General features: G+C 41.1%; 1 protein-coding gene across 1 annotated transcript; it reads right to left on the bottom strand.

Moving 5' to 3' along the window:
- Window positions 1-450: 450 nt before the first annotated feature.
- Window positions 451-16,362, bottom strand: FAM177A1 (family with sequence similarity 177 member A1). The gene is made up of 5 exons (XM_041471833.1): window positions 16,087-16,362; window positions 11,856-12,032; window positions 4,748-4,814; window positions 2,911-3,008; window positions 451-2,692 (listed from the first exon to the last, which is right to left on the bottom strand). Exons 1-5 carry the CDS (start codon window positions 16,345-16,347, stop codon window positions 2,480-2,482), a joined length of 816 nt encoding a protein of 271 aa, XP_041327767.1. The 5' UTR covers window positions 16,348-16,362; the 3' UTR covers window positions 451-2,479.
- Window positions 16,363-16,913: the final 551 nt, after the last annotated feature.

The raw sequence follows: 16,913 nt of genomic DNA, 5'->3' as shown, positions 1-16,913 counted from the left end.
AATTTTAAGAGGTTCATTAACAGAAATAAAACTGCACTAGCTTTAGATCTAGTTAAAACTAAACTAAAGACCTGTACAGAGACTTTCACCAAATTAACCTCCTGTGTAAGTATTTTATGTAATCTATCTTAATTGTACAGTTGAGCTACAGCAGTAGCAGTTAAAGCTGTGAAACTCTTATTCCTTAAGAAAGCCACAGAAATGTTTCAGCTTTCAGACAGAATTACAATAGCTCCAGGACAGAAGTGTTTACAATCCTGCATTATTTATTAGTTTGAGGTAGTCTAAGGAAGGGGTGAGGGTAAAATGATATTTTGAAATCTGCTGCCTGAATATTCCACCAGGAAATGTGACTTAGTAAAGATGAAAACACTAAACAGGCACATGTACCTGTGTACAGGCATAACGTTTCAAAGACCACACCGTTTTAAAGGAAAATCCATAGCCAGCTTCCAGTTCAAAAATTATATTAAATATAAAATAACCGATTAATGCATTTACAGAAAAATTAAACCAATATGAAAGTAACCACTTTCATACAGTTTGCAAAAAAGGAAGGGTTAAGTTAAGGCACAGTGAGTAATACAGTATTTCATACAAAGAAGGCAGTGAGAGCATTTGTTATGCAACAAATAGTAGGGAAAGAAGGTTAAAAAAAAAAAACAACTGACATTAATTTATTGGAAGAAAAGCAAAATATCCTTCAGCTGTCAAGGTATTACTCAAGCTATCTGACGTTTTCCTTCTTTGATGCTATAAGAACTCCTAACAAGCTGCTTTTCTGTGTATTCCCCAGGTGTTGAATCAAGCTCTCCCTTGCAGACATTCAGGGCAAAGGAGTGATCTTATGCTGTGGTCAGCACCCTCTGTCTGACAATTCAGAAAAGGCAAAGAATGGAGTATCAAAACAGATGGACTAGAGCTGATGATGGAATCCTCCTCCTAGATTTTCTGTCGTACTGGAGGGCTACAGGCAGATGAGAGGAAGAATTTGTGCTGTACAGGACATTAGTTCAGGCAGAGGGTCATCTGAAATATGCAATTAATTCCAGAAACTAAGAGCCAAGTTACCTGGCCAGTACTGTTATATCAGGCTCCTTAGTTGGTAGTGGAAGCAAGGCCAGGGACATGTCATGATACCCAACAACCCAATTTCACTGAGGACTATTTTTAACTTTTTTTTATATACATCTCAAGGACAGAAGTAATATTCTACATGGTAACTAGTGCAGGTTCTCTGCTCCTTTATGTACAACAGTTGTCCACAGAAAATTACTGGGGCAATGACATCTGATTGTTGCAAAGTAAACCATTCACCTTTTACAAGCTACAGGTACAACAGTCATTGCAGTAAAATAGTCTTAATTGGTATTAAATGTAGAGCTACTTGCACTTCATTTAGACAAAAATAAAAATTTCTGGTTTTGCAAGTGCAGTATCACAACACATATTTATTTAAGAGAAGGAAAGAGTCATAAGTTTGGTTTTGTTGTTTCTAGTTATGTATGTATTCTGTGCTAACAGGATGAAAACCATCTGCAGTGGCACATCCCTTACTGCCAATTTTACATTCAACACCTTGTTTGTTTAGGTTACTCAAGTACACAGACTTGTGTAATCGATGTCCAAAAAAGTTCATAGTTCTAGACTGGTACTACATAGAGTGTCCAGTGCACTTAATATCATTTAGCAAGACTTTAGTTTCTTTTCCAGACCACTGAGAGCATGCATTCCAGCACATGAGTCTCTTAATTCTTGGGCTTGAGAATATCCTACACTGATGTATGTTAGTTCTGAACTTTGCTACAGCACTGGATGGAGCAGCTGAGCACTATTAGCCTCCAAGAGTGGTGGTACTTGTTAGTAAGTTCTTAAGGATGCTTATAGCCTCCTGGAAAGTTGGGATTTTTTTTACTTAAAAAACAAAAAGTCAGTGGACCCTTTAATCTAATTAACATTAAATCTAACATTTTTCTCTTGTGTTAACAACAGAAAAAAAAAATACATGCACACAACAGTGACAATAAATAGGGGGAATAAGACCTATTATAATTACTTTTGAGTTACAGGATATTAATTCCTATTAATCTATTCATAGAGAGCCAAGTTGCAAACAATGTGCAAATCAGGTTTTTAGAAATAGGAAACAACACTGCCTCTGCAATTCACAGGTGTTAGAGATACAGCAATTCAAAGAAAAGACATTTCTACTTACTTTACACAGAAATTAGCTCACACATTCAATTTTAGACCAAATGTTTGTAGTGCAATTTTCATTTTAACTGAAGTGCCAATTTGGCAGAATGCCTCAGCCTTTATCAGGCAGACAGACTGAAGAGACATCACCTAGCTCTCTCCTGATCAATAAGAATGGTAGGAGTTGTTTTTCTCTGAACAAGCATAATCCTGTTTTTCCCGTTTACAGGCAGATTGTGACGCCTGACAGTTCTTATTTCCTACATTATACAGAGCTTTGCACTTAAGGAGGGACAGGAACTACATCTTGTTTATTTTCTGCAGTGGGCGGGCAATCTCCCTCATTTTCAAAGTTTACATTCACGAATGAAGAGCATGCTGTTGCTCCAGGCTGGTCTGTCTGGACAGGAGCTTCTGCTTGTGGCTTGTTCTGCTGTTCCTGATGCTGTCTTTCTGCTTCTTCTGACATCTTGTTTTCATGTTCCTCCTCTTCCTCCTAGAAAGAGATAACCAGATTCATGTGCTACTATGTACTATTTACCACTTACTTAGATTAAGTCTTTCCATAAGAGCATACCAGTTACTCTTACAAGGTAAGGACATTTGAGGGTCTAAAGCTTCATTTTAATGCTAGAATACAAATTTTATTTTTTAGAACATCAGGAAGACAAGTTGGGAGAAAAGGAGTGCAAGAACCCTAGCTCACACACATACCTCTCTCTTCATTCTGTAATACTCATCAATGGCATATTGGTATTTTGGTGTGCTTATTCCCAGAACAGATGCAATCTTTTCCCCCAGGAAATCACACACTAAAAAATAAAGAGAGGTTTAAATAGGATTAGTATCTAGAAGAAAATTCTCATACCCAGTTTTATTATAAAAATTATCAATCACCATCTTTCCTGAATGATTTTCTGTAGTCCTACTTCACTCACAAAATACAACAAAAATCTGTGAGGTTAATCTCCTTATAGGTAATTATTGTCTGAATATACTAATAATTGTTCTTTAGGATAAAGAATGAACAAAAGGAGAAGAATATGAAATTCTATGAAAATATATATGGTGATAGTGTTTGAATTCTGCTAGTTTCAGCTTTGATTCCTAGCAAAACAAGCTTAGATCCAGTTAAAGGGTAATCCTTGAAGTGAACTTTAACTGAAAATTAAGGCCAGACAAAAGTACATGGGTACCAACTGTACTGGCAGCTCAATCTAGTGGTACTAGCAAACTAGACAGTATTTATTGACATAAGCATACTTCAAGTCAGTTTTAACAATGTTCTGTGTTGCATACTAAGAGATTAATAAAATATTTACATTTCAGTTGTCTCAGTTTTCAAGCTGTAGGCTCCATTCAGTGCTACTTTGCTAAAACAGTCAAAAGTAGGGCACAGTCAAAAGTATGGAACAGAGGGGAGCTTGTGTCAGCCAGTTTCTTTACCATGGTGATGGTTACAGATAACACTGGTCAAGTAAAGGCAAGGAAGAAGTCAAATATTCTGCACTTCAAATTGTAAATCTGCCCCAAGGATGCAAATGAGTTAGTCATCTTCAGGGAAAAAAGTTAGAAGTCAGTCATGGACTGCTTCAATGAACATTCAGAATAACTAATTCTATAGAGATCCTGGCATCCTGAGTGCTGTGCAAAAGACCAGATCAAATTACAGAGGTAAGAGCCAAAACTGAAGTGCAAAGAAGAAAGGACTGATCTTCAAGTTCATAAAGGACTTCTAAAAAAAGGAAAAGCAATATCTACTCTTGCATATGAAGAAGAGATGCGTCAAGGAATATAATTACACTGTACATCAGAGAAAAGGCGTTTCTAAAAATAAGGATAGGTTAACTAATACAACAGACTATCAAAAAATATAAAAACATTCAAAATTATGTGTACAATGACAGAAACTCCATAATATTTGTGGAAAAAAACCCAATAAAGATACTTTACCTTGGAAAGAACACAGACTATGACAAGTATTTTTAAAAGTTGGCAAAATTTTAAGAGGTCCAAGAGTCAAATAAATGTCTGTGAGTGAGGCACAAATAAGTGTCTCTGCAGTGAGTTTAAGACCCTGGACAACAGTCCTGTTTATTTTGTAACCTCAGAAGTTCACAGTACGGCACACAGCTAGATGTGTTCTTGGGATACTTTCTAGCTGTCTTCAGAAAAACTGTCAATTTAGTTACACCAGCCAGCGTTCTTTTCAGGTAACATCACACAAAACAGTTCCATACAAAATCTAATAGAAAGCCGATATATTCCCTTGCCAACATCAATCTATCTCCATATGAAGAAAAAAGGGGAAAAGTGTTGATTAAAAGAGTACTTTCTGTTCATTCTTCCATGCAAGAATTGCTTATTAAAAGTAAAAAAAATTCTAAAAGTGCCTAAGGCAGGAGAGTACTTCTCCACAGTTTAAATACAGTTCAATTCATGCTTCTGAAAAAACAAGTAGAACCCAAAGATGATTTACAGTCTGTCAACATGACTTTGTGAGTTTCAATATTCCCTTTCTGCTTTACCCAAGAATTAAATAAAGCAATACCTGATAAGGTTGATGTGGCAACTCGCAGCATGTGAAACCACAAGTAGGGTCCCCATGTGAGTGTTGTCTGCAGGAACAAGAGGAGTATGAATACGTACAGCTGTATGGCCATGGCACAAAATAACAAATGCAAAACTGCAAATGGCTTAAGAAGGACCTGCAATGGTTTCTGTTTTGCAGCTACTACCATGTTTTTGCTTTAAAATAAGTACAGACCAGACAAGTGAAGCAAAGTATCCAGCATAAGATATAAATATAACCATGGTTTACCTCTGGGAACATTTCTTTCACTGCTTTTTGTTTCCCGCTTCCAGACTTGGGAAACGACAAGCAGCCAACTCAATCCCTGACTAGAAAAAGCTTTCCATAACATTCTGAATTCCATCAGGCCGAGAGGAGAAGTGAGGTAACAAAGTAGTCCCTCATTACAATAATGAGTGAACTGCAAAAGACTGTTTAAAATCAAACCAAACCTTCAAACCTCAGAGAAAGAGGCTGCTTTAAAACATTTACAACCAAACAGGAATTATCCCTTGAAATGACACCTGCAAAACAAAACCAGGAGCCCTGAGGGAGGGGGGAGTTACCAGAGCTCTGAGGGAGCGATGGAGAGGCTGCCAAGCAAAGCACCTGGGGTGCTGTGAACCACGAGGAGCACAATGTGAATAAACAGGGCTCAGCTGGGGTCACCTCAAGCATTTGCATGCGAGTGAGGAAGTTTCTATGAAGAGCCTGCACACCAGGGCACACAGCGTGAGATATAAACAGGAGGAACTGGAGATCTGTGTGCAGCTGCGGGGGTAGGATCTCATCAGGATCCCAGGGATGCAGTGAGTGCACCGAGTGCTACTGTGGAGGGATACAGACTGATTAGGAAGGGCTGGCCAGAAAGACAAAGAAAAGGAATTGCTTTCTGCATGATTGGGGTGTATTCACAGCTACAGCAAAAATACTGCAGTCTCCACACAAACTGATACATAGACATATACATCATAAACTAAAGATTTATAATTAAATTAATTATAAAATATTGGGTGTGCACAGGCTATGCTTTTCATCAAGGGAAGAGACTGTATCTGTTTAAAAAACAAACAAACAAAAAAACCCCATGTAATAAAAGAGGGGAAAAGCAGATTCCAAGCAAATGGGGAAAAAACTGTAGGCTTCCCATTTGTGAAAAGGCAAATTCAACTTTCACAGTGAACTAAAATATGTTTATAGTTAACAGGCTATTTTATTCAGGCGAGCTCTTTGATAATATTTCCCCCCAGAAAAGATCTCTGTAAAGTACCTTTCTTCTGGAAAGTAGCAATTTAAAGTGTCAGCTTTTATTAAGAAAAACACATTAGCTCTACTCAGCTATGTAAGTATTTATAACTTGCTGCTAAGAACTGTTTGATAGTAACCTTTTTCTATGATCTCACTTAACAGATATGTGTACAGGAACAACCAATATTACTGTAAATAATACAGCTACAGAAACTATCTGGTACAGGCATGAGTATATATGTACACAAGCTACTAGACTTTGGTGCTTTCCAAGCATAGTCTCAAACATACAAATCAGTGCAGCAAGAAATTGTCTGTCAAGCCACAAACTCAAGTTGGGCAGGCTGACAAAAAGCCAGATGCTATATATTTTTGGCAGTGGATATGGAAAATGTCCTGCCAAGGTAAAAGTGTAAGCAAAACCAGCTGCTATCCTACTTACACAAAAGCACCTCCAGCTCATTGATTATGTGCTCAGTTGGCAGAAAGGCTAACGAGGAGTTTGTTCAGTTGAAGAAGTCAAAAAAAGTGCTGGAAAAGCTTGTTGCCACAGGTGCAAATAATGGCACTGACAGGGCTCTGCACAATCCTTCGTGATGAGGTGACAGGGTTAAAAAGCACTCACGCAGGGCACAGGACAAACAAGGGCCTGCTGTGTGCTGTAAGAAAGAAGTTACAAGAGCCCCCATAATATTTCAGAGTGAAAAGACAAGCTGAGCTTCAACGTGACAGAAGTAAGTCAGACCCAGAACATTCTAACAAGTTTGTGGGAACACAAACGTGGGTAACAGCTGAGGCTCAGCAGACACAGAGGTTCGATTTCTATTCTTCCCCCACCACAGCTAAAAATCAGTTTGGTACACTGGAAGCACTTCTAAGTTCAGCTTTGTGGGAACCTCTGCTTTCTGACAAAACCCAACCAGACATTTCCTCATCCCTGATAAACAAGGCTTTGCCAGACTCCTCAGTTAAAAAAGTAACTTTCTTTCCAGCGCCTCAAAAGGCAATACAAAATCATGAGAGGCCACTTCCCAGGAAACGAACAGGAGAAAGGAGATGGTTTGGAGAGTAAACCACCAGGAACGACCAGGAACAAGGGAACACATCCGAGGAATCACCTTCCTTTTCCACACATTCCCCCTTTACCTCTTCAGGATAGATCTGGGTGCCTTCCCAGAGCACCCTGGAGATGGAAGCAGAAATGGCAGATGTGAGGCAAAAACTGGTACTGGGGAAACTGGAGCTGTTCGAGTAACATGAACAGGCTCTAAAGCAATGGCTCAGTACAAATTAACCAAATTAACCCTTGTCAGTGAAGTAGCTTTAATACACTGAGCTGGAAACTGGAAAACCATACCCAAGTCAGGTCCTACAGACCTGCAGAACCACACACCCAGACACTGCATGTCAGCTTCCTTTGGCCAGCCAGAGAAGCCTTCATCTTCAGTCTTTAATCAACTCAAGGACGCAGCCATACTGTATTTCTTGATAGGAAACAAGGGACAGTATGAACACATACACTGTTTATAGTATTTCTCCTGCAATCAGTCTCTTTAGTAGACGTTTCTACAATGTTTAATTATATTACTCAGCTATCCTGACTTTATTTTGTTGTCAAAATGGAAAACATAATGGTTTTGACAACCGATTTTTAAATTACAAAAAATCTGAATGTATCATTTTAATTTAAATAGGAATGCACATAATGGATTCAATCATTGATAAAACCAAGGGGGGCTCTAGTTCAATAACAGAATGCGATTTTGTTTCCTAGTGTGGGACTGCTGAAGGGAGCACACATGTTCTCTTGCATTTCTGAGGGCACTATGTTCCTAAACAATCCACATATGCATTTATTTTTGGCAGATTTCAGCCCTAATAACACTTAAACTTTCAAAGGTATGCAGGGTTTCTTTTTGTCAGAGAAAATGGCAAAATGAGAAAAAAAATAATTTCCTGATTTATGAAAAATAAAATCCTGTATTTAATAGTTAATATACACCACCAAATAGATACTTTTTCATTGTTTACTGTGCCAAGATAAAGTTTAAATTAATTCTTAATTAGTTTAATCAATGACTGTTCAATGCTATAATAGATTCTTTTGTGTAAGACCATGTGAAACTGTGGCATCTAAGACAAGCCAGTGAAAACAAGATCAGGAACACACATACCATACTCCATCACGAGCTTCTACCATATTCTGAGTAGTTATTACTTGGTCAGTGACTATTTTTCTCCTTCATCCTCAAATTCTTAAAAGAAAACCAGATGGTCCTCAAGAGAGAAATTTTTGCTATTTAAAGCCCTTTTAACTATAGGGTATCAAGATAACCTTCCTGCAAGGATGTGTTTCAATCTTCATGAGCATTGAAGGTTAATAAAATCAAATCCCTCCTGGAGCTTTGTTGCAGATTTATTCTTGGGATGGATTCCAAAGTTATCACACCAAAGTCATGCTGCTTACTGTTCCTCTGTGAAGACTTACACTCCACCTTCTGCCCACTCATCTAATAGGTGAATGCAGCAAAGAGTTTACACCAAGTGTCCCTTCAGGGATAAACAGAAGGATTATCTTCCTAATTAATACCAAACGAAATTTTGGTGGACAAAAACAAAAGAAAACACACATGTAGAGTGCTAACATCTACATTTTAGGACAAAAGAATAAAAAATACATTTATGCTATTAAAGCACTTGAATTTCAGTGTAAGAACATTCAGATAATACTGAATGCTATTATCTAAAAAATAATATCTGGATTAAAAAACACAGAACACAATAGAAAGGACACCCCAGTCCAACCATGTTAATGAACTGAGTGCTGACCTATTGAAGCACCAGAAGTTGTTTCAAAGAAAATTTAAAACCCAGCTCTTTTTGAGAATTGTTTTGTTATGAGTAACAGGAGTCCACCACACCAAGTGCTCAGGTTATGGTATTACCAGGATATATACATACTACTTTGCTTAGTAAGCAACAAAGTGGCACTGCCTGCTTAGCTCTAAACCTCAATTAAACCAAGGTACTTACTGAAGACATTTCTTTACAACACAGCAAAATATTTGTTTCCCTTAAACTCATTCAAAAACTGCCAGGATGCTGACACCAGCAGAGCTTTGAAACTTCACGATGGTAAGTTTCTATTCAAAATATTGAATGTGCTTTTTGTGAAAATAAACTGGTCCAGAAACAGCTATTACTTGCAACATACTTTTTTGTATCCCAACTGAGATAACAAGTTTTAGACATGCTGGTCTTAGCAAACTGACTATTTAATTGCTTTTATAGAAACCCTACCAAAAAAAAAAAAAAAAAAAAAATTTTAAAAGCAGCTGTTGGCTAAAACACCAAGGCTCAGCTTGGACTAACATTTCTTCAATTGTCTGGCTCAGCTGGGATACACAAAGCATGCAGGAGATAAAGTAAGCCTCACTTAATGGCAACCCCTGCTTTAATCAAGTTCATTCTGTCCAAGGTAAAAAGCAATACATAATATGGCATGGAGTGCTCCAATAACAATAAACTACTCTGGTTTGGGGGGTCCTTTTATTAAAATATGTATTCAAAATTAAGGATTTAATAAACTATAAAAGGAGAATAACGCAATCTTAACTCCAACATACAATATTCTTTTTGGTATTCAGAAGAGAAATCTGTATTAGGAAAGGAGGGGAACAATCATGCAGCATTCCTGGCTGTTGTGCACATTTGAGGGCTCTTTAGTTAAGTGTCCATTTGCACAGCAGCATGCATGTCTCTGCCCTCACAACACCTACACCAAGGCTTGTGAGCCTTCTGTCACTGCATCACCATGAACTCTTCTACTGTCAGGAAATGGCACAAAAAACTACACACATCTTGTTCCCTGATCATTATAACTGGGAACAAATATCTCTCAGACATCCACAGATATCTGACATGACTGCCTAGCGGGGGACAGACTTCACTCTGAAGATACCTGATTAGAAGATCTTTAAAGAGGGAAGAAACACCCTAGTACCCAGCAAGGCAGCTTAACATCTCACTCATTGTTTGTGATTACAATAGAGGTCTTTTCCAAGTATATACTTTGTGTGTATTTAATACTGATAGTATCCTACCTGCTATCAGGCTAATGTTATTTTTTGTTGTAGACAATAACTGTCTACCAAGAAAGAGGGCAATGCCATAAATCCACACAAAACACATTGCAAGAGCTCTACTTGTGGAACCCCCAATCCCACCTGAATTCCCATCATCTCACTGGAGCTTAATCCTCAACCCACCTTTTCTCTTCTTCAAGATAAATTAATTTTACAGAGGGGAAGAGAGGTACTGCTTGACAGTCAAAGCAAACCTCTTGTGGTCAACCAGTTTTTCAGAAGAGCAAAAGCAGAAAGTCAAAATCTTCAGTCCCTTCAAGAAAGCCAAGCTCTCCCAGGATGGATAACATATTAATAAATACAGGGTCTACTACTGTAGAGTAAATAGAAAGCTTCAACCACAACATTTCCTAATTATGGATTCCCAAACACTGGTGCAGGAGCCATTTCAACAGCAGTGTCAAGTAGAAAGCAGGGCACTGTTTTCTGTGCATGCAAGGCCTCTTCTCTGAAGTGTGGGAACAAGCAGCTCCACACCCGTGTCTGCCTGCAGCGCACAGCCAGGCAGGACAAGGAGTCCTGCACAAAGCCATGGCTCCTGGCTGCCTGAGCACACAGCAGCACCTCAGGCAGCACCCAGCCAGTTTGGGAGCCACCTCCTCAGTACAGGCAGAGGGTGCAGAAAGGGCCAAAAAGAGAACTCTGCCAGCGGGCAGAGAATAGCACTGCAGACTCAATTTACTGAGGCAAGGATTGCTGCAGAAGGGTAGAGGTGGTTGGCACACAAGTTTCTGGGGTTGTCATAAAAGAAACATGAGGCTGGGCACGTGGAGAGATGAAGAGCAGGATGTGGATCTTCTCCGGGACTGACTGCCAGAGGGGGGGAGCTGCTGCTGCCGGTGTTGGCACATGTGGCTGTAAGCTTTGCAATCACACTATCACTACAAAATAATTTATCATTCAGGCCAACAGAATAAAACTGATTATATATTTCATTTTACCTCTAAGTATAGATCCACAATCATTGACAAAAAGGGAAATGCATTTTAGCAACTACAATGCACAATACTGGCTTTAATTGTTGAGACTTCTCACACTATCACTACAAAATAATTTATCATTCAGGCCAACAGAATACTTTCCTTGAATCTGGACCAGTAAAAGGAAACTCCATTCACAGGCCGAGCAATGTCTCAACAGCTTACAACACAGATGAACACTTACATGGACTAGGCAGGTCCTTTAAAATCTGGTTTTTATGCATCATGAATTACACCAGTCTTCCTTTATTTCTGCAAGTCATCTGCTTCTTTCCCTCCTATACTCTTTTCATTATATCAAATTGTTGTTATGATGACCCTAAATTACAGGTTTAACTCTTCAATGTCAACAGACATAAATAAAAAACGTCTGTCTTGCAATTTTTTTTTAAGCAACAGTATAAATGAAGGTATCTACTTGTATCTACAAGGCAAGTATTATTAGAAAGGGAAATGCTGGAGAGAACAAATTAGAACTGTGAAGAAATTAAACTGATTTCTAATTAATAAGGCTACTTTAGTGGAGGAAAGCTCCAGGACAAAACTCCCCAGTAATACTTTTCACAGATTTCTGAGTCTGTTAGGCCAGTCAAATTATTAGAATTTATAATAATAAAGACTGTATCAGATTTGTGACACAAAAAAAATTAAGTATAAAATGTTTATAGCTGCCCAGTACACCAGAAGTAGCAATTTATCAAGTAAAACACCTACAGGATCTACAGGTGGCAACAGGTCTTTTTTCTCTTGTTCATCTTCCTCTTCATCTGTGCTATACTCTTCCATTGTTTCTCCACTTGCAAAATGAATAACCCTCCTCGGAACTTTCTTTTTCTTTCCTATGACACCCAGCTCCACATTCTCAAAGCCGCTTTCTCCCTTTGAAAGTTGCTATAAAAGAAAAAAAAAACCAAAAACATTATCTCAAGTACATGCTTCTGGAACTGGAAAGTTTACCCTCACCAAACTTCATGAGATATTTAAAATATTTTAGATTAATTAGCATTTACAGTGGACATTTATAAGAGCTTGCCTGTAGACAAAAGACTGAAACATTCTTGTTTGCAGATTTGTAAAAACTGATCCCTTCTCTAAAAGTAACAAAAAGGTTTCTTCTGGGGGACCATGTTTCATTAAATAATGTGATAAGCACAGAAATGTCAATATTTATTAAATAAATATTTAATACTTATTGTTGGGTTTGGAATGAATATCTAACGAAATTAATCAAGTAGTTCATAGGCTGTAGCTGCCTCTTTGCAAGTTCAGACAGACACCTCTAACACAAAAGAGAACTGATTAACTAAGCAGCCAGGCTCAAGCTCTAAAAAGATGCACAAAGGAATCTGCCCCTGTGGGGCTTTCATCAGCAACCATGAGTAGTACAAGGGACCAGGGTAAGAGGACAACACTTAGTTTTGTGGCTAAGAACATACAAAGTGAGAAGTACAATGTCTGGCTGTGTTCTCCAACTGCTGAATGCTACAATGCAGCCTTTGGGTCAAGCATTAAGAATATATACTTCTAGTTCAAAAGCCCATCAATAAATCTTTAGGCTAGTCACTCCTGCAGACAGAGAATTTTAGTAAGGTTTTGTATTGCAGCTATCAAAACAGAGCCTTCATCTTGGTAGAGCTTTTAGATGCTACTGCATCAAATGCACAAAACTGTGCTGAAAACACTTCTGTCATATAGAGAAGGCCACAGAGGTTAGGAAATGCCAACCACATGTTTTTAATGTACCATGAAGGTTTTTAAAAATGCATGAGCTCATGTAATTTGAAACTGTATCATAAGGAATGACAGGAACAGTGTGTGCAGAATCCAGGTTGCATAAAATGCATTCCAATTTCCAACTTTTTCCCTATACAAAGCTAATGATCTCCACAGAGCACAGTTCACAACTATAAATAAAAAGACATGTTTTGTCACACGGCTGAAAGACATCCCTTAATTGCTGCAAGGGCAGCATCACCATGCTCATCTCTCATGCTAGATTACACAACACAGCTTTGCAGCAAGCAGGCTTGGTTAGCCGGCAAAGACAGTGGGCATGGCAGAGAGAGGCAGCAGAGGGTCCTGGGGAGCAGAACTGCTTCTTTCATTCCAGCCACGGATTCTTCTCATGCCCAGAGAGAAGAGGGAGGGCAGGCAGAGATCACGTGCGGAGCCCTACAGTGTGGAGAGGGAGCACACCCATCCATCATCGCTCCCAGCCCTGTACCACCGCTCCTCAAAACTGCAAGTCATCTCAGCTCCCCCAGCACCTCTTCAGCCATGCTGGCACAAATCAGGCATCTTCCTGGAGGAGCAGAGCAGAATCCAGCAGCAAGTTTTCAATGGGGTAATTCAGCTGAATCAGGATTGTATTTTCAGGCAGAATCACATTTTCATGTAGAAAGACAAAACTGACTATCTGGGGCCCAGTGCAATCTCTCTGCTATCAGTCTTGGGAACAGAGCAAAGCTACAAAAACACAAATGCTGAAAACAGTGAAGCAACCTGAGCCCAGGGAGCGCTGCTTGCTGCCATTATAAAAGCTGCCATTATTGAAGTGCCACTTCCCGTGACTCAGTTCTGTATCTTTTTGTGCAAAAAGCACCACAGAATCAGCTTTTCATGAACATTCCACACTTTTTTATTGGCATCATACAATGACACTGTTTTTATATTTAGGCACAGTACTGAAGAGCACTGTTTGTTGCAAACACATCATAAATATCACTGTGATTAATAACAGCAAGCACTGTGAGCCCCTCCTTAAGAGTTCCTCTAAAAGCATAGTCTCTTAATCTGATTTTGGCTCATTTAGTGCAAATGCTTCAAATACTTTATCTTTAAAAAATGCTATTTAATATTTCAAGTTTAAAAAAAAAAGCTTTAGTTCCCTGAACACCCATCCCACACTCACACTACCTACAGTAAGCAGCTCCACATAGCTGGTACTGGTAGAACATTTCAGACAAAGGCAGTAGCTCAAGACAGTAAGGATTCACCAAGGAACAGTGAATCTGGCTCCCTCAGTAATGTGGCTCAAAGTCCTACATCATTAAATAAAATAATGTATGTCATCTGTTGTTTTGGTTATTACCTAGTCAACAAACCTGTGTGGGTTTTAGTCATCACTGGCCTTTTAAGTTTCACCTGCACAGCAATAAAAGCCAACTCTCCCAGGTAAGGGCAGAAAGTTCAGCACCAATAAATTTTATCTTTCCAAAACTGTGGTCATGCAAACCTCTTCTAGAGTTATCAGCTAGATTCACTTTATAGCTCAAATGTTACAGTATTTCTTGTTTGAGAATTTATACTTTTGATCTTCCTTTATGAATTTGATCTTCTTTTCCAATTTAGGAAGTTTTATCAAAGATCTTTCTTCTAGTGTATGGCTTTAGTCAGCTTTCTGACCTCATTTTATTTCCACAGGCTCCTCCTTCTCTAACACATTATATGGTCTTGAAAGACTCAGCATTTGTGGCCACGTCACAGAAGTATTTACTTTGGCTTCTATTCAGGCAATGTTAGACACCAAGGCTGGTCACTCTTGTGCTTTGGCCACACTAGCTAACACTCTTAAGGTACTCAGTAAACACTGTAAGGTGACTTCCCCTTTCTTTTAAATGTCCCCTTGGAATTTTTCTTGGCTTTATGGTACACATACAAACCTTGCCTGTCAGGCAGTCAGGATCCGAAACTCATATTCTTTGTTTACCCCCTTTACACCCACTCTACCTCACCCTTTATCCAGAATCAGAGAGAGAGCTGGGAATCTTTTGATAGTGCTGATATAATACTCAGCACAACAGAATTTTAGTCCACATATAAAATGCCAAAATAAATAAACTACAGTTGAGGATAAGGTGTGCCTGGACACCTGCAGGCAAGCTGGGAGAGCTGACACAAGTAGTATTAGGTGATGCAATAACATAAAGTTTCATGAAGGAGACAAAGAAGAAAAGTAAAATGAAATTGGAAGACCAGGCCATTTGACTTTTAACCTGTCAAATGCAGGAATCCTTGTAAGAGCTTATGACCCAAAGCACCAAAGTGTGTGATGTCCACTTTCTGTGAAAAAGATGAGTAATTCAATTTGCACAGATCTACTGACCAGATACAGATCTACTGACCAGATACTGCTAGTCACTAGAAGGCTGGTAATAGCTAATGAAAAAAATGTTTCTACCATGCTATCTTGGCTGTCTTACTGATTGTTTGGATAATTTTTTTGGCTAGGGCTCGGAAGTGGGGGGCTGTTCAGGCTTGAGCGGTTTGGGTTTTTTTCATATTGCTTGTTTGACTTTCCACCCTTGTGTTTCAACTGAAATTAAACAGCATAAGTCTTCAGAAACAAAAGACAAGATGACAGAGCCGGAGGACGACTATTAGAAAAGACACCCTCCCAACAAGCCCTGGAAAGGCGCCCTAGCCGGGGAAGGGCAGCGGCAGCGCCCGCAGCAGCCAGGGCGAAGCCGAGGCCGGAGCGAGGAGCGGCGCGGAGCGGCCAGCCCGCCCGGCTGCACTGTAATTAACAGCTGCTGTCCCTGATCACCTCCCACGCCTTCGCCAACTTGACAGCACGGAGGGAAGCGGAGACCTGTCCCACTCTAATATTCATCAGGCTCGTTTGTCAGAGGCATTGTCAGCCGACGAGCAGGAGACACCGGAGACACGCGTGCCCGCCGCGCTGTCTGTAATTACAGCGCGCTGGAAGGAAGGGCAGACTGGCTGACAGACAGACCCCCTCTCCCGCGGCCGGGCCACCGCACCCCGCCGCCACAGCGGGGAACGGGGGCTCTCCTAGCCCCGCGCACCCCCGGCACGTCAGGCCGCGGCCACCACCCACGCCCCGGCCGGACTCGCCGCGGCCTCGCGCGCTCCGGAAGCGGCTGCGCCCGGGCCCCGCCGCCCGCCCGGAGCGACGGCAGAGCCGCCCGCCGGCCCCGCTCACCTGCTCGGGCTCCATGGCGCCGGCGGCGGGCGCGCAGTAGAGGGTGATGGCGGACAGCCCCTGTTCCATCCTCCCGCCCGCCGCGGCGCCGGGGGAGGGCGGCAGCGGGCCCGCCGCGGCCCGGGGAGGCGAGAGCGGCCGGGCGGCACCGCCCGTCACACCGCCCGCCGGGGCGGTGCTTGCGGCCCGCGGGGCTGGCCGCGCACAGGAGCCGGCACCTACACGGCAGAGACGCGGCGCCGCTCCCACCGGCTTCGGCATTTCGCTTCTCTCCGCAGCCCGGCATTAACCGGAGCCGGGAGGGAGGCACGGGAGAGGCCAAGGGCGGCCGGGCTGCCAGGGACAGCCGTACCTCCACAGAGGCGGAAACATACCCCCGCTGCACTGAGGGAAAAGCACTCGTTCTGGGGCAACGCACACATCATCTTCCCAAAATAGCGTGAAGCCCTGAAAAATAATAGAATAATATTTTAAGAAGCAGATGGAGTTCCTTGACAGTAGTTAGGGGCCTTACTAGCCCATGTCCACCCTTGCTCAGCCTTGCAGGATTGGGTGTTGGTTCAGGCAACTCAGCCCTTTGTGAAGCATGAGCCCTCGAACAAGAAAGAAATGCAGACCAAGAGTGCCCTGGCCCCTGGGTCGGGGCTGGGTGAGAAAGTAACGTGCATGCCCAGCAGGGTGCGAGAAGTGTTTGCAGGTAAGAGGTTTGCTCAGCTGCTCCTGGAGAGAGGTGGGAGCCCTTCTGCCTCCAGTGTGTGCTGATCCCGGCAAAATGCACATTAGTAAATGTCAACTACCAGTGAAAACAGCTGGAGGTGGAAGCATCT

The sequence above is a fragment of the Pyrgilauda ruficollis genome, unplaced genomic scaffold (genome assembly GCF_017590135.1).
Source record: "Pyrgilauda ruficollis isolate IOZ18807 unplaced genomic scaffold, ASM1759013v1 scaffold28, whole genome shotgun sequence".
Taxonomy (NCBI): domain Eukaryota; kingdom Metazoa; phylum Chordata; class Aves; order Passeriformes; family Passeridae; genus Pyrgilauda; species Pyrgilauda ruficollis.
Note: the sequence above shows the minus strand (reverse complement) of the source record. Positions and strands in the feature narration are given on the sequence as shown.

What these genes read in the sequence shown, in the direction of transcription:
- FAM177A1 (XM_041471833.1), bottom strand. Translation starts at nt 16,347, where the DNA reads ATGCCGAAGCCGGTGGGAGCGGCGCCGCGTCTCTGCCGTGTAGGTGCC. An exon ending in TGCCACATCAACCTTATCAG is followed by an intron (nt 3,009 to 4,747) that starts GTATTGCTTTAT and finishes TTTATTTTTTAG; the next exon opens with TGTGTGATTTCCTGGGGGAA. An exon ending in ATTACAGAATGAAGAGAGAG is followed by an intron (nt 2,693 to 2,910) that starts GTATGTGTGTGA and finishes ATCTCTTTCTAG; the next exon opens with GAGGAAGAGGAGGAACATGA.